Below are 27,018 nucleotides of genomic sequence, written 5' to 3' on the forward strand. Positions count from 1 at the left end.
GTACAGCATTTAGCCTCAAGATACATCGCAGCTCTGCTTCCTCTGGTGGAGGAATTCTGCTTCAGGAAGGAGGACTTGCCCACAACTGTGTCTCCAACACTTCCTCCTGGGCCAACATCTTACAGAGACGGTCTGTTTGGAAAGGAAGGTCAGGGCTGGCCTCTCCAACATCTCTCCCGGACACCCAGCTGCCTGCTCTGTTCCCCAGCCCACCCCCACCCCCCCCACCCGGCCACGATAGGGCAGAGGGACGGGCAACACCCTGAAACCCCACTTCAGCACCAATCACCACGCCCACACTTAGACCCCCACCCACGCCCCCACAAACATGCGAGCGAGAGAGAGAGAGAGAGAGTGAGAGAGAGAGAGAGAGAGCGGGCACACACGAGCGAGTGAGAGAGGTTCTTATCACACCTCCCCTTTTCCCAATCTATCACCATTCAGATAAAAAGCTGCCCTCTTGGTTTTGCCACCAAAGTGGACCACCTTACATTCATCTACACTGTACTGCACCTGCACTCTAATGTCGATAATGAAGTGGTTGCCAGAACCTTGATTTACTCTCTCATCAGTAAGACAGCACTCCGACAGTGTCGTGTTTCCTTAGCGTGTGAAACGGGGCTTGAACCCAGAGATTTCTGACTTAAGAGGGAAGAATGCCACTCATTGAGGCAGGCTGGCAGATGCCCCAAATCTGTACCCATCTCTCCATGAGCAGGCAGGCAGTGCCTTTCACTGGGTGTAGTTCTCTAGGCACTGAGAGCACCCACACCGTGAGCAGTGGGTTATCAGTCTCCTGTGTGGACCCCAACAGTCTGTCCCGGTGACTGGAGAAGGTGTCACGTACTAATAAAACCTAGTTATACATCCCAAACCGGTAACTGATAAACCAGTCACTTTCCAAAAGCAGCAAGAAGCCTCAGAGGAAGCAGTAAAGGTGTGTCCTCATTAACACAGCCAGGGCAAGTATTAGCTAAACTTGCTCCGACCAGTACTCAGAGTACCTTCCACAGACTGACTCTCCGAAAGGACTGAATACACAATGACACCCAGATGGCTTTCAACGTACACCAGGCACTGCCCTCACCAACTGGGTGTCTGAGGGGACTGACGAGAGGTGACATCTCTAAGTTAGGGATTGGGGAGGGGGGAGGATGTAGGCAATGGTCTAATGGTTGGACTCATTGTTTGACTATTAATCCAGAGACCCAGGGAATGTTCTGGGGACCCCGAGTTTGAATCCCATGACAGCAGAGTTTGAATTCAATGATAATCTGGAAATAAGAGCTTAGCAATGACCATGAAACCAACTGCCAATCGTCAGGAAAACCCGATTGGCTTCACCGAGGCCCCCAGGGAAGAAAAATCGACCTGAATTACCTGGTCTGGCCGACACATGACTCCAGACCCACAGCAACATGGGTGACTCTTAACTGCCCTCTGGGCAATTAGGAATAGGCAATAAACTGATGCCCACAGCCCGTGAATGAATAAGGAAAACGTTCCACTCACCTCTGCCTTATACATCCGGATCAGTCCCTGGTTCACCTTCGACCAGGCTGGGACCGCACTGATGTTCCACAGTTGGTTAGAGTGTTCAGCAAAGGGACCAGTCTTCATCTGCAGAAACAGGAAGGGGGGCAGAACATAGAAAACCATGTCTGTCAGGTAATGAAAGAATTACAACGAGTATGCACCTTCAACTGGAAGTTCAATGTGAGACACTTATGAATCCATTCATGAGCAATCTCTTGGCCCAGAGTGTGAGGTCAACGTGGACCTCACTCCCACTGGGAGAGGCTGTGTAGATACTTTTAAGGGGAAGCTATTGAAGCACAAAGTGGGTTGGTTAGCTCAGTTGGCTGGATGGCTGGTTCGTGAAGCAGAGCGATACAGGTTCATTTCCCACACCGGCTGAGGTTACTGTAAAGTGCTCTCCTTCTTAACCTCTCCCCCTCCTCACCGGAGGCATGGTGATCCTCAGATTAAACCACCACCAAAAAGGGCACCACTGCTGCCCCCAGTGCCAGGGGCCCAGAATCGATTCTACCCTCAGGCGATTGTCTGTGTGGTGTTTGCACATTCTCCCCAAGTCTGTGTAGGTTTCCTCCAGTTTCCTCCCACAGTCCAAAAGTGTGCAGGTCAGGGAGGATCGGCCATGTTAAATTGCCCATAGTGTCCAAGGATGTGTCCTAGGTGGGTTAGCCATGGCAAATCCTGGGTTACAGGGATGGCGGTGGGATCCTCTTCAAAGGGTCAGTATGGACTTGATGGGCTGAATGGCCTCTTGCTGCACTGTAGGGATTCTGTGATCCCTCTGCCTCTAATGAGAGAGTAGCCCTATGGTGCAGTAGGACTAGGGCAACTTAACATAAATACAAAAAAGGAGTTCGAAGGTGATGGTGTCCAGAATTAGAGGGTATAAGGTTTAGAGTGAGAAGGGAAACATTTCAAAGGGACCGGAGGGGCAACCTTTTCACCCAGAGGGTGGTATGTGCATGGCATGAGCTGCCAAAGGAAGTGGTGGAGGCTGGTACAATTACAACATTTAAAAGGCATCCAGATGTATATGAATAGGAAGGATTTAGAGGGATATGGGCCAAATGCTGGAAGTAGATTAGGTTAGGATATCTGGTTGGAAGGGTCTGTTTCTGTGCTGTGCATCTGTGATCTAAACATTACCATGAATGCTTCAAAAACTCCATCCATTGCCAGGCTCAGGAAAGCTTTGCTGTTTCCAGGCTCTATCATACATCACTAACCAGTTCTCAAATGGGTCAACCCAGCACCTTCTTCAGCTGCCAAACAATAGCTATCCCTAAACTGCAGCCGGGTAATTGAAGGTTTGTAAGAGCTCCATGTTACTTCCACGTTTTTGTGGTCTGTCTCTGCAGATACAAAAGGGCTCTGGTTGCCTTTCTCATGGTTTTATTTGCTGACAAAGAAATGACTCTCACCACTTTCTGCACACATCACTGCCACTCCCAGGCAGAGACAGCTAATATCAGGGAGGGGAACTTCCTGGCGAAACAGAGGCTGGTCTTTATTCCACCTTGATTTTTACACATCCTTGCTAAAGCAGAACAAAAGGGAACGAGCTTCAGAACTAGAGACTGCATACAGACTGCAGGCAGACACATCACCACAGTCAGATCAAACAAAGGTTGAAAAGGACACTGTGGACATTCTCACCCTTGGTTTTTAAACCCTTCATTGCCCCTTGCTGTTTTTTGAATCTCCTCTGTCATGTCTGCACTCAATCCAATTCAAACTACTCAGGAGTTCCAGATTTGTGCCACTCCACCACTGGCAATGTTGGCTTCGGATGCCGAGACCTTGAGCTCTTGTAGGAACTCCCCCCCCCCCCCCACCCCCCACCTTACACCACTCACCCTCCCTTTTCTTCTTTAAGGCACCCCTGCAAACCTATTGCCTTGTCCAAAGTTTTCAGTGCAAGGATTTCATGAGGGTCAGTGCCAAATGCTTGTCTGATAATGGATCTGTTGAAGTGCCTTGGGTTAAGTCACTACATTATAGAACAACAACTTGCATTTGTATAGAACCTTTAATGCCTAATACCTTATTTACAGCCAGTGAAACACTTTTAAAAGATCAGTGAAAGTTGTAATGCAGCAGAAAATCTGCAGGCAGTAAGATCCCACAAAGTGCAGTGATAATCTGACTTTCTGATGTTGAATACTGGATAAAAGGCTAGCCCAGGGATTTTCGGAAGTATGATGAGCTACTGCAATGCCCACCCAAGGTTGCAAATTGGTTCGATGTCTCTCCTGAACATCCACTGGGCTACACAGACCAAAAACGGGGAAGTAAGATTAGTCTGGATATTTCTCTCCTGGCTGGCACAGCCACAGTGGGCCGAATGGTCTCATTCTGCCCTGTTAACTCTTGGTTTCAGAACGAAAGCACCGGCAACAGTGTGGCACTGCTCACAATGGGCACGTCTGCCTGGAATCAGAGTCACCAAGGTCGGGGCTCAGGTCCTTCCAACTTAAGAGTAAACCGAATCATGGCTGGTGCTGATATGCCACCCTGTGATTCAGTGTAAACACCCGATCAAACACAGTGGGCACCTTTCACCCAGCAGAGCTGGTCAGCTACTGCAAACCAACCGAAAGGGTGTGCTCAAGTTTGGAGGGACGATTGTGGGATCTTGCTTTGCACACGGTCTTGCCTGACCCCGTCCCACGGTGATTGAAAAGCAGGTGTAAACCATCTGACCGTTATCTCATTTTTGAATCAAAATGAAGACAAAGCAAAATATTGGAGGGTTGGAGCCACAGAAGCAGAGAGTGGAGGATTGAGTTATAAAAAGATTCCAGTCCAGACCTTCTGTCGAACAAAGCAGCAAATAAAAATGCAGAATGAGGAGAGAGGCTTTCACAAGCAGCAATACATTTTCTTCCTCAGCGCTTCACACGAGAAAATGGATTTCTGGAAAAAGAGAAGGGAAGCTATTTTGGGTTCCAGGCAAACATCTCAGCTGGAGGAGGTGGTCCTCAGGGAATCTGAGTCATCGCAGCCATATTGGGGAGGAAATTACTCAGTGACTGCTTTCATGCTTTGCAGTCCCCCCCAGGGGAACTGACCCTTTTAAACTATTTCTCTGGCAGCGAAGGGGCCTCGAGCTTCCTTCTTCCTGTGTAAGCTTCCTCTGCCGTTTAACTGAAATTGGAGCTGCCTCTCCTTCCTCCCACTCACATACAGGCTGTAACTCTTTGAGTGCCAGGCTCAGGGTACCCTCACCACTCCGTTCCTTTCTCTCCCCCACACAGGCCTCACCTACCACCCCACCTCCACTTACTGCTTTACCCAATAACCTTCCAGTTTAGTGCTTCAGACAGTGGGCTCTGTGAACATCTGCACAGTCTTGGGTTAGGCAATACCTGGAGCACTGGTCACCCATCTGTCAAAGTCAATTACAAAATGAAAATAGAAGCAGTACAGAAGGTGCAAACATAAGGATCTATAAGAATGATACCAGAACTATAAGGTTTATGACTGTCAGAAAAGGATGAACAGGCTTGGGCTCTTTCCTCTAGAAAAGGGGAGGCTAAGAGGCAGCCTAATGGAGACCTTAGAGTCTCCATGCTACATGCGGGAAAGTAGATAGGTCAGCACAGACTCGATGGGTTGAAGAGCCTGCCTGGTGCTGTATGATTCTGTTATTAAGGATTTCAATAGAACAGGAACATAGGGCTCAATTCCAACCCCCCGTGTCCCCCCCCCACCCCACCCCCCCACGCTGGAGGTGACAGGAGGTCACCTGGAGGTCCCAAGCTTCACTACAGTGCCAACTCATGCCACAGTTTCCCCTTTCAGCCACCTCAGCGGTTCAATGCTGACTCACTGAGGACTTCCTTAACTCACCAGTACCTCAGGGCCTGAAGTGGTCAATGAACAGCCAGCCAGGAAGCCGAATTTGCCATCACCCCAGTTCACCTGACTCCTTGGTGCATTAGACAAATGGCAAGTTTCCTGACTGGGTAACCCACCCACCAGGTTTGATAGGGGCTGGGTTTGCCCCAGTGTAACCTCAGGTGGGAGGAACAGATACTACCACCCCACCCCAACCTCTGCTCTCCTTGCCAACCCCACTCCCACAAGGACAGAGGACATAAGCTACTCATTGCTGGTCTCCCTGACTCAGGGACATTACCAAGGGCTGTTAGAAGCTTTTAAATACACAGACTGTCCGGTCATTAGATAGGTTACCCCCCACCTAGTGGAGATAGCATGTTAGTTACCACCCAACCTCTCACCCTCAAACATTGAAAAAAAACAAAAACATTCTGCTCTGAGAGCAGCGAGAATATGATATTCACCACCACAATGGGTGAAGGGAATAGCTTAGATGTATTTAAGGGGAAGCTGGATAAACACACAAGGAAGAGAGGAATAGGAGGATACACTGGCAGTAACAGATGAAGAGCAGAGAGATGAAATCTATTCAGGGTACTAGTACAGACCTGTTGGGCTGAATGGCCTGTTTCTGTGCAGCAAAGCCAAAACAACTCATTACATCATCCAGTATCTGTTAAACGCGACGCAAGAATATAAGGGGAGCTGGTTTCTCCCTCCCTTTGTGCTCTGAGAGGAGCTGAATATTTGTGGGAAAAGGAGAGTGGGAGGTTCAGGGGAAGAGATGGTGTGAGGCCCCTTCCCTCACTGTGTACATTCCCTGCCTGCGATTAGTTAACACAGCGGATACAACAAGCTCAGAAGGATTCACAGCTTTGAGAGATTCGAGACACAGAGAGAGAGAGAGAGAGAGAGAGAGAGAGAGAGAGAGAGAGAGAGACAGACAGACAGACAGACACACAAAAGCGACAGAGAGGGGGAGGGTGGGAAAGAGAGAGAGAGAGAGCCACAGAGAAATGGACAGAGACACACAAAGTGATGGGGGGGGGGGGGTGGGGAGAAGACAGACAGAGACACACACACACACACACACACACACACACACACACACACACACACACACACACACACACACACACACACACACACACACACAGAGAGAGAGAGAGAGAGAGAGAGAGAGAGAGAGAGAGAGAGAGAGAGACACACACACACACGCACGCACACACAGAGACAGACAGACAGGAAGAAACCTTAAATTGCTTTCTAGCCAATGATATATTGTCACCATGGCAAAGTAGGAAACTCTTTCGTCAAATTGAGCACAGCTGGATCCCACTAAAACATTTTAACAAAGAGATAATTGGTTCAAGAGCATTTGTTTGAGGAATAATTAAATATCGTCCAAAACAAAAGCAAGAATTTCTCTACTTATCAAAATGCTGAAATGGCCCTTTATGTCTGTCCAAGAGAGTTCTCAGGGTTCATTTTAGAGTTTCATACTGAAAAGTAACACCTGACAGGTTCCACAGTGCTGACCCTCCCACAGCGTGGCGCTCCCTCAGCGCTGACCCTCCCACAGCACGGCGCTCCCTCAGCGCTGACCCTCCCACAGCGCTGACCCTCCCACAGCGCGACCCTCCCACAGCGCTGACCCTCCCACAGCGCTGACCCTCCCTCAGCGCTGACCCTCCCACAGCACGGCGCTCCCTCAGCGCTGACCCTCCCACAGCGCTGACCCTCCCACAGCGCGACCCTCCCACAGCGCTGACCCTCCCACAGCGCTGACCCTCCCACAGCGCTGACCCTCCCACAGCGCTGACCCTCCCACAGCGCTGACCCTCCCACAGCGCGGCGCTCCCACAGCGCTGACCCTCCCACAGTGCGACCCTCCCACAGTGCGACCCTCCCACAGTGCGACCCTCCCACAGTGCGACCCTCCCACAGTGCGACCCTCCCACAGTGCGACCCTCCCACAGTGCGACCCTCCCACAGCGCTGACCCTCCCACAGCGCTGACCCTCCCACAGCGCTGACCCTCCCACAGCGCTGCAGCGCAACATGACATCTCCATTCCTATACTCAATGCTCTGACCAATGATGGCAAACAGGCCAAATGCGTTCTTTACCACCCTGTCTATCCCTGTGACTCCACTCTCAAGGACCTACATACCTGCACCCCTAGGTCTCTGTTTAACAAGATTCCCCAGGCTGTACCATTAACTATAGAAGTCTTGTCTTTGTTAGTCTTACCAAAGTGTAATTACTCACATTTATCCAAATTAAACTGCACCTGCCCTCCGATAGGAAGATGTTATTAAATTGGAGAAGATGTAGAAAGGATTTACAATGATGTTACTGGGACTGGAGGGTTTGAGTTATAAGAAAAGGCTGGGACTTTTTTTCCCTGGAATGTAGGAAGTTGAGGGGGTAACCTTTATTGAGGTTTGTGGAATCAGAAGGGGCATAGATAAGATGAAAAGCAATGGCTTTTTTTCTCCAAGGGAGGGGATTTCAAAATTAGATGACATTTCTTAAGATGATAGAAGGGAAGCATATGTAAGGTATAGACTGGAGAGATCGAGTCCTTAGAGAAGTATAAGGACAGTGGGAGTATACTTCAGAGGGAAATCAGGAGGGCAAAAAGGGGACATGAGAGAGCTTTGGCAAATTAAACACATTAAGGACAAAAGGGTAACCAGGGAGAGAATAGCCCCTCAAAGATCAGCAAGGCGGCCTTTGTGTGGAGCCACAGGAGATGGGGGAGGTACTAAACAAGTATTTTCCATCAGCTTTCACTGTGGAGAAGGATATAGAAGATATAGAATGCAAGGAAGTAGATGGTGACATCTTGAAAAATGTCCATATTACAGAGGAAGTGGTGCTGTACATCTTAAAATTCATAAAGATGGATAAATCCCCAGGATCCGATCAGGTGTACCGTAGAACTCTGTGGGAAGCTAGAGAAGTGATTGCTGGGCCTCTTGCCGAGATATTTGTATCATCGATGGTCACAGGTTAGGTGCTGGAAGACTGGAGGTTGGCAAACTTGGTGCCACTGTTTAAGACAAGCCAGGGAACTATAGACCAGTGAGCCTGACGTCGGTGGTGGGCAAGTTGTTGGAGGGAATCCTGAGGGACAGGATTTACATGTATTTGGAAAGGCAAGGACTGATTAAGATTAGTCAGCATGGCTTTGTGTGTGGGAAATAAAGTCTGACAAATTTGCCTGAGTTTTTTTTTGATGAAGTAACAAAGAAGATTGATGCGGGCAGAGCGGTAGATGCAATCTATATGGACTTCAGTAAAGGTGTTCGACAAGTTCCCCCAGGTCCTAGCACTCAGTCTGAATGGGGAAAGAGTGGTTTTCTGGGTTGCACTGTGAGCACGCAGAGTTTAAACTAACCCTGCGCTCTGAGGGACCCATCATGCAATTATCTCTTGGCTGATTTTCTGAGGCTCTGAGGAGGTGGTTACAGACAGACACTGGGATTGGTTGGCCCAGAGCACCCCTCCCTAAACAGCAGTTCAGTCACACTGACCGTGGGGATACAGCGCCTCTCACCTCATTAATAAACCTGACACATTCCAGAAACATGTACTCCTTATGGTGCTCATTCACCACCTTCTCATCCACAAAATGGGCTGGAGTAAGGGTGGGGTGATCTGAAAGAGAGAAGATGATGATTCAAACAGACCTCTGAAGTGAACAAAACAGCAGACCCCACCTTTGCGGAGCGATTGTTCGAATGCCAAAACGGGAGTCTGAAACTACATGAGGCGATGGGAGGACACAAGGCAAATCTAGTCCTCCTAAACCAGAGGGCTGCTTTCTCAGTCGAGAGAAGCCTCTCTACTGGTGCTTTAACCAGAGGGTCACCTCGCCTCAGGCGAGCGGAGAGGGTAAACTCAGCTGGGGTGGGGATTGAATCCACGCTGCTGGTGTCACTTTGAATCACAAACCAGCCAAAGGCATGTAGATGGAGTTAGACCACAGATCAGCCATGATCTCATTGAATGGTGGAACAGGCTGGAGGGGCTGAATGGCCTACTCCTGTTCCTCTGTTCCAATACAATGTAGAACAAACTGGGGAGAAAAACACAGAATGAAAGATGTTTCCCACAAATAAAAGGAGACCATTCAGCCCTTTGAATCTGTTCCACCAATTAGCTCTTACAAACAAACATGAAATAGAAGCAGGAAAGGACCACTCAGCTCCTCAGACCTCCTCTGCTGTTCAGCGAGATCATGGCCGAGCTAACTGACTACTCTATATTCCTGACTGCTCAGTGCAGTTTAGGAGAACAAGGTGTGACGCTATTGAAACGTACTGAAGCACTTGGCGGGTGGCAGGGGGGCGGGGAAATGTGGAAAAGTTGGTTCCCCTTCTGGGAGAGTCCAGGGTCAGATGGCATCATCTCAGAATAAGAGCTCGCTCTTTCAAGACAGAGATGAAGAGGAATGTCTTCTCTCACAAGGGAGGGAACCTGTGGAATCCTTTGCCACACAGGATCGTAAAGACTGGGTTGTTAAGTATATTCAAGGCTGAGATAGTTAGATATTTAAACAGAAGAGATTCAAGGGGTTTGGGGAAAAGGGGAGTTAAGGATGATCAGAGCGGCCACATTATTATTGGATGGCATAGGAAACTCGATTGGCTGAATGGCCTACCTCTGTTTGTTAAGAACTTACCCACCTCTGGCCTTAAAATATTCAAACACTCTGTTTCAACCACGATTGGAAGAAGAGTCCAAAAGAGTCACAGGCCCCTGGAGAAACAAACGCTGCTAATCCCTACTTTAAATCACTGACACCTTGAACGATGACCTCCCCTTCCCCCACACACCTCCCCCCCCCCCCCCCCACACACCCCCAACAAATTCTAAATTCAATCATATCACCACTAAACACTAACTGATATAAAGCTAGACAGTCCAACCTTTCCTCAGAGAAACCAGCCCATTCCAGGTACTGGTCCGGAAAACCTGCCGTAAACTTCCCAAAGCATTTACATCCTCCCTTAGAGAAGGAGACAATACTGTACAGAATATTCCAGATGGCCTGTGCCCTGTACAACTAACTGATGTATAACATTGATCTTTTATGTTCAATCCCTTTCATCATACATGATAACATCTTATTAGCTTTCTGAATTACTTGCTGAATCCACACCAATGTGTTGTGATTCATACAGAAGGACACCCAGATCCTTCTGCATTTCGGAGCTCTGTCATCTCTCACTATGTAAGTAATGGACTTCCCTTTTGTTATTCCTGCAATAATGCTCAATATCACCATTTCCACACCCCCACCCCCAGATTATGCTCCACTTGCCATACCTTTGCCCACTATTTAATCTAAATGTCTTTGTTGTCTCCTTCTGTCCTCTTCGCTACTTACATTCCTACCTACCTCAGCATCCTCACAACGTTCAGCGATCACATCTTCAGTCCCTCCAAGTCATTTATATAAATTGTAAAACTGAGACACCCCAGCACTGTGGCAATTCCACTGGTTACATCTTGCTGACTAGAAAATATCCCCTTCTTGTGACTCACTGTACTGAAGGTAACAGCTTCTCTTCAGCTGCCCCAATCATTTTAAAAGGAGAAAGTGAGGACTGCAGATGCTGGAGATCAGAGCTGAAAAATGTGTTGCTGGAAAAGTGCAGCAGGTCAGGCAGCATCCAAGGAGCAGGAGAATCGACGTTTCGGGCATGAGCCCTTCTTCAGGAATGAGGAAAGTGTGCCCAGCAGGCTAAGATAAAAGGTAGGGAGGAGGGACTTGGGGGGAGGGGCGTTGGAAATGCGATAGGTAGAAGGAGGTTAAGGTGAGGGTGATAGGCCGGAGTGGGGGTGGGGGCGGAGAGGTCAGGAAGAAGATTGCAGGTTAGGAAGGTGGTGCTGAGTTCGAGGGTTGTGACTGAGACAAGGTGGAGGGAGGGGAAATGAGGAAACTGGAGAAATCTGAGTTCATCCCTTGTGGTTGGAGGGTTCCTAGGTGGAAGATGAGGCGCTCTTCCTCCAACCGTCGTGTTGCTATGGTCTGGCGATGGAGGAGTCCAAGGACCTGCATGTCCTTGGTGGAGTGGGAGGGGGAGGGGGAGTTGAAGTGTTGAGCCACGGGGTGGTTGGGTTGGTTGGTCCGGGTGTCCCAGAGGTGTTCTCTGAAACGTTCCACAAGTAGGCGGCCTGTCTCCCCAATATAGAGGAGGCCACATCGGGTGCAGCGGATGCAGTAAATGATGTGTGTGGAAGTGCAGGTGAATTTGTGATGGATATTGAAGGATCCCTTGGGGCCTTGGAGGGAAGTGAGGGGGGAGGTGTGGGCGCAAGTTTTGCATTTCTTGCGGTTGCAGGGGAAGGTGCCGGGAGTGGAGGTTGGGTTGGTGGGGGGTGTGGACCTGACGAGGGAGTCACGGAGGGAGTGGTCTTTTCAGAACGCTGATAGGGGAGGGAAGGGAAATATATCCCTGGTGGTGGGGTCTGTCTGGAGATGGCAGAAATGACGGAGGATGATATGATGTATATGGAGGTTGGTGGGGTGGTAGGTGAGGACCAGTGGGGTTCTGTCCTGGTGGCGGTTGGAGGGGCGGGGCACAAGGGCGGAGGAGCGGGAAGTGGAGGAGATGCGGTGGAGGGCATCGCGATCACGTCTGAGGGGAAATTGCGGTCTTTGAAGAAGGAGGCTATCTGGGTTGTACGGTTTTGGAACTGGTCCTCCTGGGAGCAGATATGGCGGAGACGAAGGAATTGGGAATATGGGATGGCGTTTTTCAGGGGGCAGGGTGGGAGGAGGTGTAGTCTAGGTAGCTGTGGGAGTCGGTCGGTTTATAGTAAATGTCCGTGATGATTTGGTCACCCGAGATAGAAATGGAGAGGTCAAGGAAGGGGAGGGAGGAGCCTGAGATGGTCCAGGTAAATTTGAGGTCGGGGTGGAAGGTGTTGGTAAAGTGGATGAACTGTTCAACCTCCTTGTGGGAGCACGAGGCAGCGCCAATACAGTCATCAATGTAGCGGAGGAAAAGGTGGGGGGTGGTGCCAGTGTAGCTGTGGAAGATGGACTATTCCACATATCCTACGAAGAGGCAGGCATAGCTGGGGCCCATGTGGGTGCCCATGGCTACTCTTTTGGTTTGGAGGAAGTGGGAGGATTGGAAAGAGAAGTTGTTCAGAGTGAGGACCAGTTCAGTCAGTCGAAGGAGGGTGTCAGTGGAAGGGTACTGGTTGGTACGGGGGGAAAGGAAGAAGCGGAGGGCTTTGAGGCCTTCGTGATGGGGGATGGAGGTGTACAGGGACTGGATGTCAATGGTGAAGGTAAGGCGTTGGGGACCGGGGAAGCAAAAATCATGGAGGAGGTGGAGTGCGTGGGTGGTGTCCCGAACGTAGGTGGGGAGTACTTGGACTAAGGGGGACAGGACAGTGTCGAGGTATGCAGAGATGAGTTCGGTGGGGCAGGAGCAGGCTGAGACAATGGGTCGGCCGGGGCAGTCAAACGAGATTCCCCATCTTCATCTTCCATATTCAAATGAGTACAGGTCAAACATATAACCACTTTAAATCATACCTGAGCCCTTTTAGCCCCAGTGGCTGGCTGGTGGATCTGCTCTGTTCGATATCTCCTCCCTAAAGGTGCACTGTCCTAAACTGAACACACTAATTCCAGCTGGAACAGATAGTTCTTAGTTCTCTGGATGTGAGCATCACTGGGCAAGACATTTTCCAGGCCTAATAAGCTCTGGAGAAATTGGGGGATGAGCTACATTTGAACAGAGGGGCCTGCCAGGCCATTTCAGGGGGTGGGGGGGGGGGGGGGGCAGTGAGAAATTGGCTACATTGCTGAGAGTGGGGGCTCAAGTGTGGCCCAGACCAGGGAGGAGCAGTCGATTGTCCCAACTTGAAGGGCAGTGGTGAAGCAGGCGGCTGCTTTCACGGCAATCTGGTGGGTTTGGGATGAATGAGACTAGGTTTTTATTCTAGATTTAGTCATCAATTGTCAGGAGAGGTGAAGCTGAAAAGGCACAGCAGGTCAGTTAGCATCCGAGGAGCAGGAAAGGCAACGTTTTGGCCTGAAACATTTGCCTTTCCTGCTTCTCGGATGCTGGCTGACCTGCTGTGCCTTTCCAACTTCGTGTCTATTGACTTGGATTCCCAGCACCTGCAGGCCTCCTGGCTCCAAACCCTTCTTCATTAATTGAATTAAAACTCTCCAAGCATTTCTCTACTGGAGCATTAGGCCTGATCCTTCGATTATTAACTCAGTAACATGGCTGCAACGCTGCGTTACCAATCCCCGGAGTTGGAGCACAGCAGGGGAGTGCGATGGTCCAACCCGATCAGAAACGGGTGGAGTGACCATAAAAGATTAAAAGTGGTGAATGCTTTACCAATTAATTGGGAACTGCCCCAGATGAAGGGAAGGAACTGAAAGTCATCGAGGCCCCAGACTCCCTGGCTCCCCGCTGGCTCCATGCGATAGGTTTTCTGTAACTTGCGCATCACCTGCAGATACCTGGGGATTGGAAGGAGACAAAGACTTGGGACTTCAATTCAGAAGAAAAAAAGGTCACAGGCCTGCAAGGTGAACTGTGTTCCACTCTCCACAGACACAGCCCGACACTTGGAGCTTTTCCAGCAGCCTTGGTTGATACGGATCAGCGATTCCCAGCAGCTGCAGGAAATGCAGCACGTCGCGCAATCCAACCCCCCACCCCACCCACACAGCAAGCATCCTGCCTGGATGCACCACAGCTTGGTAAGGCAACTGCTCTGCCCAAGACTGTGAGAAATTACAGAGAGTGGTGAACACAGCCCAATCCATCAGACAAACCAACCTTCCAGCCACCGACTCCACCTACGCTTCCCACTGCCATGGGAAAGCAGCCAACATAAACAAAAGCTGCTCCCGTCCCGGTTACACTCACTTCTGTCAGGCAGAAGATACACAAGTTTGAAAACATGTACCAACAGGTTCAAGAACAGCTTCTTCCCTGTTGTTAGCAGGCTTCGGAACAGACCTCTCGTGTATTAGAGTTGATCTCGCTCTGCACCTGCTCTACAGATGCAACACTGTACTCTGCATTCTGTTCTATTACCCCGATGTACTTGTATAAGGTATGGTATGTCTAGTTAGCACACAAAACAATGCTTTTCACTGTATCTCAGTACATGTGACAATAATAAGCCAAAGTTGTTTTCAGCCTCTGATTACTGGGATGAGAGAGTTTATTGCAGCTCTGTGTAACTGCTCTGGATCAGTGTCTCTACGCCTTCATGGTATGTGGACATCACTGGCATCATCTGGTTGCTGTCCCTAACTGCCCTTGAACCAAGGAGCTTACTGGGCCATTTTAGAGAGCAGTTCAGAGTCAACTAGTTAAGAGTCACTGAAGTGTCCTGGCAAATTGAATAACAAGGACTGTAGAGAAGGCTCAAAACTGTTTGGGGTGGGGTGTGGATGTTCTGGGGAGGGGATAGATCATCTTACAAAGTAAACAGATATGGCTATATTACGGGGGAGCTATTTCTGACACCCAGAGTGGGACAGAAAGAGACAAAAGTGTATATACTTTCAAAAAAAAAGCAACAAATAGGATAAAGGGGGGGGGAAATGACAAGTAGTCCAAATTAGTGACTTTTTGCACTTGGTATGTGAAACAAAATAGATGGGTAATGAAGGTGTTAAATTTGGAGGTAGGTGAGCACTTTGGTGATAGTGACCACAATTCAGTTATGTTTACTTCAGTGATGGAAAGGGATAGGTATATCCCACAGGGCAAAAGTTATAGCTGAGGAGAAGGGATTTATGATGCGATTCGACAAAATTTAGGATGTGTAGGATGGGGAAGGAAACCGCAGGGGATGGACACAATCGAAATGTGGAGCTTATTCAAGGAAAGCTACTGTGTGTCTTTGATAAGTCTGTACCTGTCAAATGGGGAGGAAGTAGTCAAGCAAGGGAGCCGGGGTTTATTAAGGAAATTGAATCTCGTCAAGAGGAAGGCGGCAGCTTATGTTAGGATGGGATGCAATGGCTCAGATAGGACACTTAAGAATTACAAGTTAGCCAGGAAAGACCTAAAGAGAGAGCTAAGACAAACCAGGAAAGGTACATGAGAAGTCATTGACAGATAGGATCAAGGAAAACCCTAAAGCTTTCTCTAGGTATGTCAGGAATAAAAGAATAATTAGAGTAAGATTAAGGCCAATCACCCACAGTAGTGGGAAGTTGAACTGAGGAGCTTACTGGCCCATTTTAGAGAGCAGTTCAGAATCATCACTCACTGGGAGGGGGGGGCTAAATTAATATTGTCAAGGAGAATATGGAGGTAAAGGATACTAGATTCGATGGGATTGAGGTTCACAAGGAGGAGGGGTTAGTAATTCTGGAAAGTGTAAAAACAGATAAGGCCCCTGAGCCAGATGGGATTTAGGCAAAAGTGAGGACTGCAGACGCTGGAGATCAGAGTCTCGATTAGAGTGGGGCTGGACAAGCACAGCAGGTTAGGCAGCATCCGAGGAGCAGGAGGAAAAAAAAAGTCCTTCATCAGGAATGGGATTTATCCTAGGATTCCCTGGGAAGCCAGGGAGGAAATTGCCGAGCCTTTGGCTTTGATCTTTATGTCATCATTGTGTACAGGAATAGTGCCAGAAGACTGGAGGATAGCAAATGTTGTCCCCTTGTTCAAGAAGGGGAGTAGAGACAACCCTGGGAATGACAGACCAGTGAGCCTCACTTCTGCTGTGGGTAAAGTTTTGGAAAAAAGTTATCAGAGACTGGAATTATAATCATCTCGAAAGGAATACGTTGATTTGGGATAGTTAACACAGTTTTGTGAAGGGTAGGTCGTGCCTCACAAACCTTATTGAGTTCTTTCAGAAGGTGACCAAACAGTTGGATGAGGTTAGAGCAGTTGATGTAGTGTATATGGTTTTCAATAAAGTGTTTGATAAGGTTCTTCATGGTACGCTATTGTAGAAAATATGGAGGCATGGGATTGAGGGTGATTTAGCAGTTTGATCAGAAATTGACTAGCTGAAAGAAGACAGAGGGTGGAGGTTGATGGGAAATATTCATCCTGGAGTTCAGCTACTAGTGGTGTACTGCAAAGATCTGTTCTGGGTCCATTGCTATTTGTCATTTTTATAAACGACCTGGATGAGGGTGTAGAAGGATGGGTTAGTAAATTTGCAGATCGTGCTGAAGGATGTTGCAGGTTAGAGGGACATGGATAAACTGCAGAGCTGGGCTGAGAGGTGGCAAATGGAGTTTAATGCAGCAAGGTGCGAGATGATTCACTTTGGAAGGAGTAACAGGAATGCAGAGTACTGGGCGAATGGTAAGATTCTTGGTAGTGTAGATGGGCAGAGAGATCTCGGTGTCCATGTACATAGATCCCTGAAAGTTGCCACCTGGGTTGATAAGGTTGTGAAGAAGGCACACGGGTGTGTTAGCTTTTATTGTGTACAGTTCTGGTCACTGCATTACAGGAAGGATGTGGAAGCTTTGGAAAGGGTTCAGAGGAGATTTACCAGAATGTTGCCTGGTCTGGAGGGAAGATCTAATGAGGAAAGGCTGAGGGACTTGAGGCTGGTTTCGTTAGAGAGAAGAAGGTTGAGAGGTGTCTTAATTAAGACATATAAGATAATCAGAGGGTTAGATAGGGTGGACAGTGAGAGCCTTTTTCCTCAGATGGTGATGGCTAACACAAGGGAACATAGCTTTAAAATGGAGGGGCGATAGATATAGGACAGATGTCAGAGGTAGTTTCTTTACTCTAGTAGGGACGTGGAACACACTTCCAGCAAGTAGACTCGCCAACTTTAATGGCATTCAAATGGTTATTGGATAGGCACATGGACAAGAATGGAGTAGTGTAGGTTAGATTGGTTTCACAGGACAGCGCAACATAAGACAGCCAAAGGGCCTGTACTGCGCTGTATTATTCTATGACTGAATGGCACAGAGAGACATTAATGGGTTTTGCTATCGTATTGCTATTATAGAGACATGGCTAAGGTGATCAAAACTAGGAAATAAAACATTCAGACTTTTCAAATGGAAAGATAGGAAGGGAAGGGTGGTGGGGCAGCTTTGTCAGTGCGAGATTGACTAAGTACAATAGCCAGAAATGACCTTTGATCAGGAGCTACAGAATCCATCCAGGGAGTGGTTAAGGGAAGACGAAAGTTGTCTACAATAAGTGTGGATCCAGCCAGGGTTCAGATATGAAGCGAGACTGTTTTCATCAATTATCGCACAGAGTAAAAGATCCCCTGGAAAACTGCAGCCTTAACACAGCAGTGTTTAGCTTTCAGTTTGAGAAAGAGAAACTTGGCTGGAACCAATCAACTTAAACATGGGCAGTTACAAAGAGAGGGGGGTAAAGCTGCCTGGAGCTAACTGGGAAAGGAATTTAGAAAGAGAGAGACAGAGGAGGAACAGTAACAAGCAATTAAGAGAAATAGTTAATAACTCACAACAAAGATACATCCCAGTGAGGAAGGAACATTCTCTGAAGAGGATAAACTCACCATGGTTACCAAGCGCTTTAAAAGAGAGCATTGATTTGAAATAAAGAACCCACAATGTGGCAAAGACTGATGGTAAACCTGAGGACTGGGCACGTTTTAAAAACCAAAACAAAGATGACCCAAAAAAACATAAGCAGGGAAGAAATAAGATGGAATATAACGTGGAACATTGTGAGGTTATGTACTTTAGCAGAAAGATTATTTAAATGGGGAAAGGCTACGGAAAGCTGTATTATACAGAGGCTGCTTTTCCTGAAAATCATATCCAAGTTCAGCAGGGGACAGGGAAGGCAAGTGAAATGTTGGCTTTTATTTGAAAGAAACCATAAGCCTATGCACCGCAATAGCCAGGCTACAGCTGGAATACTGTAAACAGTTTTGGTCCCATTATCTGAGACTTTGCTAGATTTAATCTCCAGTATAGTCTTACATGGACAGGTTGAGTAGGTTGGAGTTTAGAAGGAGGAGAGGTGACCTTATTCAAACATACAAGCTTCTTCGGAGACTTGATTGGATCAGACATGATCTCATTGAATGACAGAGCTGACTCGATGGGCTGAATGGCCTCCTACCTCTTTGAAATGGTCTCATGGGATAATATACTTACACTCCTTAAAGACATTTTGGTGAAACAGCTGGGACTTCGACAACAATCGATGATATTCCAGAGTTTATGAATTTAAATTTTATTAACTACATTGGTGGGACTTGAACCCTTATCCCCAGAGCTTTAGCCCGTATTTCTGGATTACTAACCCCAGTCAGGCTCCCGCAACACCAGCATCTCCACAGGTGCCTCTCCTCTGACCATATCTGCAGCTCAACCCCACAGTATGGGCTTCTAACCCTCTTCCCCTCATGCTGTGCTGGTCACAGCTGGTCACGTTACTGAACAAGTCCGGTCCCAGACTGAAACCTGGCACGATGGATCAGATCCTGTTTCCCCCTTTTGGTTTTAACACAGTAGCTTCCCACTGCATCCCAAGCTCGCAACGTCGTCGGGTTAATTTTAACAATAGGACAGAAGTTTATTCAGCAAAAAGGGGGAAGACAAAATAACTAAACTATTTACATGCACCGTGACTGTACTCATACCAGACAGAATCACCTTCTCCATCACCCAAGAGGGTCAATCTCACACTGCCTTCGGTTCCCAGTTTTGAGGCTCTAATAAAGCTGAGCCTGGATCCCAAAGTCTGGAATTCCTTCCCTAAACTCTTCACATCTCCATTCTCCTTAAAACATCTCTCCCTGAAAAAGCTTTGAACTAAATCTCCTGCAGCTCGGTGTCAAACTTTGTCGGATCGACTTTCCAGTGAAGCATCTTGGGATGGTTTGCCACGTTAACGGTGCTCTATAAATGCAAGTTTTTGTTGCAGCCATCAGAGGCAGGAGCCTGACCCCGGTGGGGATGCACTGGATTCAACTCTGTCGCGTAACCCCGCTCCAAAGCGAGGCGAACAAAAGAGGAAAATAGCACTCACCGATCAAATATACACAAAACAATAGCAAGCTGGTCATCCACCTGGAGAACCCCGATCTTACAGAGACAGCAGAGGAAAGCAGCAAATGCAGCTTCGTGGCCTAGAACAGAATGGGAGACCAAAGAAATGAAGCAGTCTGGTTTCACACAAAACTAGCCAAAGTCAGCTGCGATGAAACATTACTGACTTTGCTCCTGAACACTCCAATTCTCCCCTCTCACTTTCTACCCAAATCATCAGTTCGCAGACCCTGAAACCTTCAAGGGCTATTTGACTGTGGAGTGCATCACACGAGTCATAGAGATGTACAGCACGGAAACAGACCCTTCGGTCCAACCCGACCAGATATCCCAACCCAATCTAGTCCCACCTGCCAGCACTCGGCCCATATCCCTCCAAACCCTTCCTATTCATATACCCATCCAAATGCCTCTTAACTGTTGCAATTAATCTTGTTGTAATCCAATAAGGGCACAGAAAGCTGGGCACAGTGACACTGGCTGGAGGAACCAGACGGTTTTCACGCCAGTGCAACCCCTGCAGGAAGCCAGTGCTCCAACTGGAGACAACACAGGGCAGTGGCAGACAGAGCTCAGGAGGTTTCAATGCAGAGTGAAGCCCAGGTACTTCCCTAATGGGAGAGAAACAACAGGAAAATATTGCACCGTATACAGCTCACAGAGCAGCAGCAGGAGGAGGAGGAGGAGGAGGAGGAGGAGGAGGAGGAGGAGGAGGAGGAGGAGGAGGCAGGGGAACCTGAATGCAATAGTTTCACAGCAGGATGGGGCTGCCTTGCCTCAGACCAGCCCTATTGATAACACTGCTGGCAATCCAAAAACCTAGCTTAACCCAAGAACAATGTCAACACTCAACAGAATGAAACGAAACCACACAATTACTGTGGGGCTGTCATTCTAGAGATGTGCATTATTGCTGAAAGGTCTCACTCCAAAGGGCGCCCATGCTCCCTCTCCAGAGGTCCCTGGGCAGTGACTGGAATAGCAGCCACTGGGTTATCGCATTGTCAGTGGTTCAGCAATACAGGTACAGACAGCTCACATCTGGGAAACTGGGAGATGACAGGGCCCCACTCAGACAGCACCAGCTGTGTCACAGGGTCCACGCTGCTGACTGAGTTCAGTGGGGATGTTAAACCCCAGCCTGTCTGCTCTCTCGGGCTGGGGTCTCTGACAGTCTCCTGATTCGATCAGCAGTGCTCAGGGGGACTCCCCTGGGTGAGGCCTGGACATTCAGCCAGTGTCAGGCTCTCTCCACAGTCAGTGCTGTACAATGTGTGTGTGTGTGTGCGCGCGCCGGTGGGGGGGGGGGGGGGGGTGGGGGGGGTGGAGTTTGCTGGTGTTAAGATGATTGCCGTTCTCCCCTCCATCACAGCAGCGATTCTATTGGGTGGGATTGCACGGGGATTGTGAAAGAAACAAGGTAAATGAGATTTTGTTCTTTTGATTGAAGATGACTGTGAGCTATCCAGAGGACAGCATTCACTGACAGAGTTACTGTCCTGTTTTCTTGGAGACACTGACGAGAGGTCACTGGCCTGAAAAGGTTACCTCAGTTTCTCTCTCCACAGAAGCGGCCAAACCTGCCGAGCATTTCCTATTGTAACTCCGAGCAGCTACATCTGGCGTCAGTAACTGTGCTGCAGTTGAACAGGTTCTGGTTTCCTTACACACAGCGAATAAATGACCAAGAGAGAATAAAAAATCAAAAGCGGGCTCTGAACTAACTCAAGCCCATTGTCACAGTGTCAGGTGGCATGTCAATTCACAGCAAACACCAGGGAGAGGGGACAGCGCCATGGATCAGAATCGGGGGAAAACAATGACCCACAGCACATAATGGCAGATGGCACATTTAATCTCCAGATCCCAGATGAGTGTGTGTGTGTGGAGATCTGATTACTGGGTAGACACTACCATCTAGTGGGCAATTCTAGTTACAGCAAGGAACTCCACAGCAGCAGCCTTAAAAAACAAACACCTCCATCATGGTGTGTTATCAGGAACTGTAAAACTAACTCCTGCATCCTCACTGATTTCCCAAGAACAGATTACCTGGTTACTCATATCCTGATTGCAGGAAATGGCTGTCAGCAAAAGGAGTGAGTTTAAAATAAAAAGGAAAGCACTTGGATTCAGCAGAAAGCAATCTCCATCTAGCAGTAACGTGACAATGGTCTCAATGTTTTTTTTCTGACGATGTTGGTCGTGGGATAAATATTGCACCTTAATTTGTAGGTTGTCCCGAATCATGTGCTCAGGTTTCGGGAGTGAGAGCTAGGTTGGTGATTTACAGATAAGACCATGTGGGTAAAAGTCTGCATTGTTTAGTGCAGTGTCTGACAGACCCTGGTCTGATGCGTGTCTGCGGCATTCACCAAAACAGAATAAGGCACACTTCCCATAGAGCCATGAATCCTGGGAGTGCAGTGTTCCTTACTGCTGCTGAGGCTGATCACCGTACACAGACAGACAGACAGACACTCTCAGAAAATGCCTCTAGAGGCCTGGGTTAACTATGGAACTGGGCTCAGTGTCAGTGCGCAGTGTAACTGAACACCCAGCCCACCACCACCACTGAAACGATATCAGAGTAAAGCCTGGCCACATGGGGCAGGGCACAAACTGCAGACAGCAATGCAGCCCTCCGACCCTCATTCATCTTTCCGTCCCATCCTGGCCGATTATCTCTCAACTCCATCTCTACCTGCTTTGCTCCAAAATGCTCAGCAGCCTAACTGCAGCTTCAGCTGACCCGCTGATCCCAGCAGTGTTGTTGGGCAGGAGGAAGTCCCACGCTCGCACTGCCCTTTTATGAGGAAGTGCCTCCAGGGAGCAGCCCTCGATGGCCTGCCTCCTTCGAAGGTGAAGGACCTCCCTCCAAACACTATCCCTCTGGTCACCCGATTCAATCCCTCCGGTCAGCTTACAGCCAGGCTCATCTCAGCTCTTGATCTTCGACGGGAGGGGGGAGGGACCGGTTGAGGGGGCTGACTTCCCCCCCCCCCCCCACCCCCCACAAACTGAGGATTCCATTCACGGCTCGCAGGGCATTATGTGCGAAGGTAGTGGTCCACGTAGCAAAACACAAGGCCCGTTTTGCAAAGTGAACCACCCCAAGAACAGCAGTAATTTGGAACGCTGACAGATCTGTATTTGATTGAAAGGAGGAAGGAGGTTCGACTAAGTGAGAATCAGGCCCTTCGGGTGGTTTCAGAGATGGGGAGGGAAGAGTGGGTTAAAGTGTTCAGGGCCAACACCACCAGCTCGCCCTCCTCAAGGCTCAATGACAAGGTGTGTGATAGGCAGAGGGAGACAGGCTGTGAACAGTTATTCTCCAACACAAGAGCTAGGCTCAGTACACCAACACGGCGACACCCTCTACACCCAGGCACTGGGATATTAAGTGTGGTTACCTGTTCCATAGTCTATCCTTGTTGGGTTTCCCACCGATTCCTTTAAATACACTGCAGCTTCGACAACAGCCGCACTCAGCTCGTGGGGAATCACATTGGAAACCAAGTTCTCAGCCTCCTGTGACAAGAAAGCAAGTCAGTGCATGTGCTGGGAGCTGACACATGGAGTGAGGCAGTCTAACCCGATACACACAGGGTGGCCTTATGCTTCCCCAACCTCCCACACTCTAGGGGGAGCAACCCTCCCACAGGGCACAGCCTGGGGCCACACAAACCCCTGGTCTAGTTTCTAACCAGCTGCTGTGTCATTTCCCATCAGTGCTTCAGTCCGGACTTCCACACAGGGTAGTCTGGACCATGAGCATCACAGGCTATTTGGGTACAGGGGCAGCACTGTACAAACCTCACCCTCTACTCACCTGGCACCATGTTTCCATAACAGGGGAATAGAAAACTCATGGACTCTCTCCGAAATGGAACAATGAGCCGGACCAGGACGGTTTAGGTACATTGTCAGGGAGACAGTCTGGGGTGGGGGGGGAGACAGTGAGGCAGGGACACAGGAACAGCAACAAACTTAATGGGGAAATCAGTGAACAAGCACCTAACTGTACTCACGCTAATTGATGCGAACACTATTGACACTGCCAGTTATCTGTATAGATGCGCTTGTGTACAAACACGAATCAATCTAAGCAGCTCTGCACTGACACTAACCGATACTAATACTATAGACACCAGGAGCTATTTATATTGATGTACTGATACTAACTAAACATACACAAATAGATTCAAGCCCTCCCCAGTGCAACAGCAAAATAAGACAGATGCTGGAAATCAGAAATAAAAACTAAACCACGCTGGAAATACACAGCAGGTCAGGGCAGGGAATATGAAGTCAATATTTCAACTCAAAATGGCCTTTCATTAAAACCGCACACTGCCCTGACCTGCTGTTCACTTCCAGCTGTTTATTTTCCCCCCAGTCGCTTTTTTGGGGATTAAGTCCTTGTTGGTCCACACAGGAAATAAAAACACAATATCGGACTGCTTGCTAAAGGATATCTCAGCTCTTCTACACTCAGCCAAGGTCCTGCCCCTGTGGTGATCAATTCTCTTACCCCCACCTTTCTTAACCGTGCGTCTCTCACCAGTTTGAATCTAACTCACGGCACGGTGGCACAGTGGTTAGCACTGCTGCCTCACAATACCAGAGACCTGGGTTCAATTCCCGACTCAGGTGACTGACTGTGTGGAGTTTGCACCTTCTCCCCGTGTCTGCGTGGGTTTCCTCTGGGTGCTCCGGTTTCCTCCCACAGTCCAAAGATGTGCAGGTCAGGTGGATTGGCCATGTTAAATTGCCCGTAGTGTTAGGTAAAGGGATAAATGTAGGGGTATGGGTGGGTTGCGCTTTGGTGGGTCAGTGTGGACTTGTTGGGCCGAAGGGCCTGTTTAGCCTCTCGGCCACTTCAGGCTGTTGCACCACAATCCCACCTCCAGAATTAAAACTGGCTACTTCCCAAAAGTAGATCAAGTGGGAATTTGGTATTTTTTTTCTGAAAGGATTTATCACCGAGACACTCTTAGTAAAGCTTCGCATGTGTGGACTGTTTCAATGACACCGTACCTGCTCCAGCTTCAAAGACAAAAACAGAAGTTGCTGGAAAAGCTCAGCAGGTCTGGCAGCATCTGTGAAGAGAAATCAGCGTTAACGTTTCTGCTCGGTTCCGAGGACGGGTCACTGGATGTGAACGCTGATTTCTCTTCCCAGGACTGCTGGGCTTTTCCAGCAATTTCTGCCTTTGTTTCTGATTTAGAACAGCCGCAGTTCTTTTGGGTTTTTACCTTCTCCAGCTTACTGTACCAAGTGCGGAAGGCCTTGTTCCCAAATCGGGAAGGCTGGTCGACTGGAGGGGTCTCGTCGATCCACTTGTCCAGTGTGTTCAGGAGCACAATCAGTTTCTCCACAGGCTGCACGTGCAAAGAGAAAACAGGGGTCAGTCCCCTTCCTAAACACTGTACACAGCACAGAGAGAGAGAGCGAGAGAGAGAGAGAGAGAGAGAGAGAGAGAGAGAGAGAGAGACACACACCGTGAAGGTTCTATTCATCACCTTAGAACACTCCAAAGCACTTAGACTGAGGGGAGTAGGAGCAGTAGGCCATTCAGCCCATTAGCCCTGCTCCCTCATTCAATGAGTTCCGAGCTGATTCAATAATCCCCCAACTCCACCTTCCTGCCTTTTCCATGTATCCTCGAAATCCCTGCCGGATTAAAACTCTCTGTCTGTCTCAGCCTTGAATATATTTAATAGGCAAGCCTCGACCGATAAAGAATTCCACTAACTCACCACCCTCAGAAGTTCCTACTCAGCTTTGTCTTAAATGGGTGATTATTCCAAGATTATCGCCTCTGGCTGCAGACTCTCCCATAACCTCTCTACTAGGAGAGAGTCAGGACTGTAGATGCAGGAGAGTCCGAGTTGAGGAGTGTGGTGCTGGAAAAGCACAGCAGGTCAGGCAGCATCTCAGGGGCAGGAGAGTCGACGTTTTGACCGTAACTGCTCCTGCATTTGCCTCTGAAGTCCCCTAAGAGTTTTGTCGGCTTCACTTTACAGACAACCGAGTGCCGTGGAAGCACATGGCCAGCTCTCGACATTCCCAGGCCATGGGCTTTGGAGGAATAAGGTTGGCTCAGCCCATCAGGGACAACTCAAATGAAAGCAGAGCACTGCAGATTCTGGACGTCGGAAAGAAAATCAGAAAGTGGTGCCGAAACGTCGCGGTCTGGCAGCGTCTGTTCAGAGAAACACAGGTTAATGTTTCGAGGCCAGTACAATTCCTCTCCAGCTTCTTTGTTCTTAAGAGGGGTCTTTGGACTTGAAACATTAACTCCATTTCCTCTCTACAGATGCTGCCAGACCTGCGGAGTTTCTCCAACAGTTTGTTTTTACATGAGGGAGATCTCCCCAGCTGCTTTTCGAGGTTGAACTATCCTTAACTCATTTAAGCAGACCCAATGAGGCCTCAGTTCAATGTCTCATCCAAAGGTGGTGGCCTGGAGACTGGTCATTTATACAGAATAATGCTATTTCAGCGCACACCCACACACGCTCTCTCTCTCTCTCTCTCTGAGGGAACCCCACATTGCTACACCTCACCCCTTCTAGAAAAGGCTGACAGGAGTTGAGACGATTTTACTCCGGGTTGTTGGGGGGGGGGGGGGGGGGGGGGGGCCGCGGATTTTGAAGTTGGCTGCTGGGGCTCCCAGTATAAGCTGGGCCTTAATCAGGGCGGCTCAGGTGTTAGTACCTCTGCCTCACAAGTGACAGAGGCCCTGGTTCAACTCCACCCTCGGCTGATTGTCTCTGCACGCTCTCCCCGAGTCTGTGTAGGCTTGCTCTGGCTTCCTCCCACAGTCCAAAGACGCGCAGGTTAGGGTGGATAGGCCATGGGAAATACAGTGTGACAGGGATATGGTAGAGGGGTGGGAACTGGCTGGGATGCTCTTCGGAGGGTCGGTGTGAACTCGATGGGTAAATGGCCTGCTCCCACACTTTGGGAAGCCACCCAAACAGACCAGGAGTGTGTACAAAGGAGCTCAATAGTCATGGACCTCAACCTCAGTCTCCTCCACACAGCTCATGGGCTCAACCTCCCTCCAGGGAACACAGCACATTCACTCCCTCTGCAGTACAGAGTGGGTGTTGTAAAATGTGCGGAGTTCTCCTCGGTGCCCTGAAGCCAATGTTTCTCCTACAAACAACATCAAAAAACTTCAGCCACTGAGATCTCAGCACAGAGAGAGGCCCTTCAGCCCATCGAGTCTATACTGGTCAGAAGCAACCACCTAACTATTCAAATCCCATTTCCCAGCAGTTTGGCCCATAGGCTTGGCATCACGGGGTGTATACAGAAATCCTTCGTCAGTGTGCTGAAGGTTTCTGCCTCTCCACCCCCCTCACAGGCACTGAGCTCCAGATTCCCCACCACCCCCTGGGGGAAAAACATTTCCTTAGATCGTCTCAAAAACCTCCCACACTGCACCTTCAATCTACTCCCCTCACCCCCCCCCCAAATTAATTGATTCCTCCCACAAGGGGAGGTGTGCTTTCATGTCTATGTCCTCAACGTTAAACACCTCAATCACAGAATCCCTACAGTGTGGAAACAGGCCCTTCAGCCCAACAA

The 27,018-nt window shown here is 48.9% G+C and overlaps 2 protein-coding genes across 2 annotated transcripts in view; both read right to left on the minus strand.

Annotated features, from left to right (window-relative positions):
• On the minus strand, nt 1-25,497 carry ptpa (protein phosphatase 2 phosphatase activator). The gene is made up of 8 exons (XM_072566090.1): nt 25,444-25,497; nt 24,675-24,845; nt 22,830-22,947; nt 19,397-19,496; nt 13,766-13,890; nt 8,944-9,044; nt 1,513-1,620; nt 1-132 (listed from the first exon to the last, which is right to left on the minus strand). The coding sequence occupies exons 1-8, from the start codon at nt 25,495-25,497 to the stop codon at nt 16-18; spliced, it is 894 nt and encodes a 297-aa protein (XP_072422191.1). The 3' UTR covers nt 1-15.
• LOC140469337 (protein spinster homolog 1-like) overlaps nt 1-27,018 on the minus strand; it is a 1,071,775-nt gene that overhangs the window by 5,008 nt on the left and 1,039,749 nt on the right. The window lies entirely within an intron of this gene.

The sequence above is a fragment of the Chiloscyllium punctatum genome, chromosome 49 (genome assembly GCF_047496795.1).
Source record: "Chiloscyllium punctatum isolate Juve2018m chromosome 49, sChiPun1.3, whole genome shotgun sequence".
Lineage (NCBI taxonomy): Eukaryota > Metazoa > Chordata > Chondrichthyes > Orectolobiformes > Hemiscylliidae > Chiloscyllium > Chiloscyllium punctatum.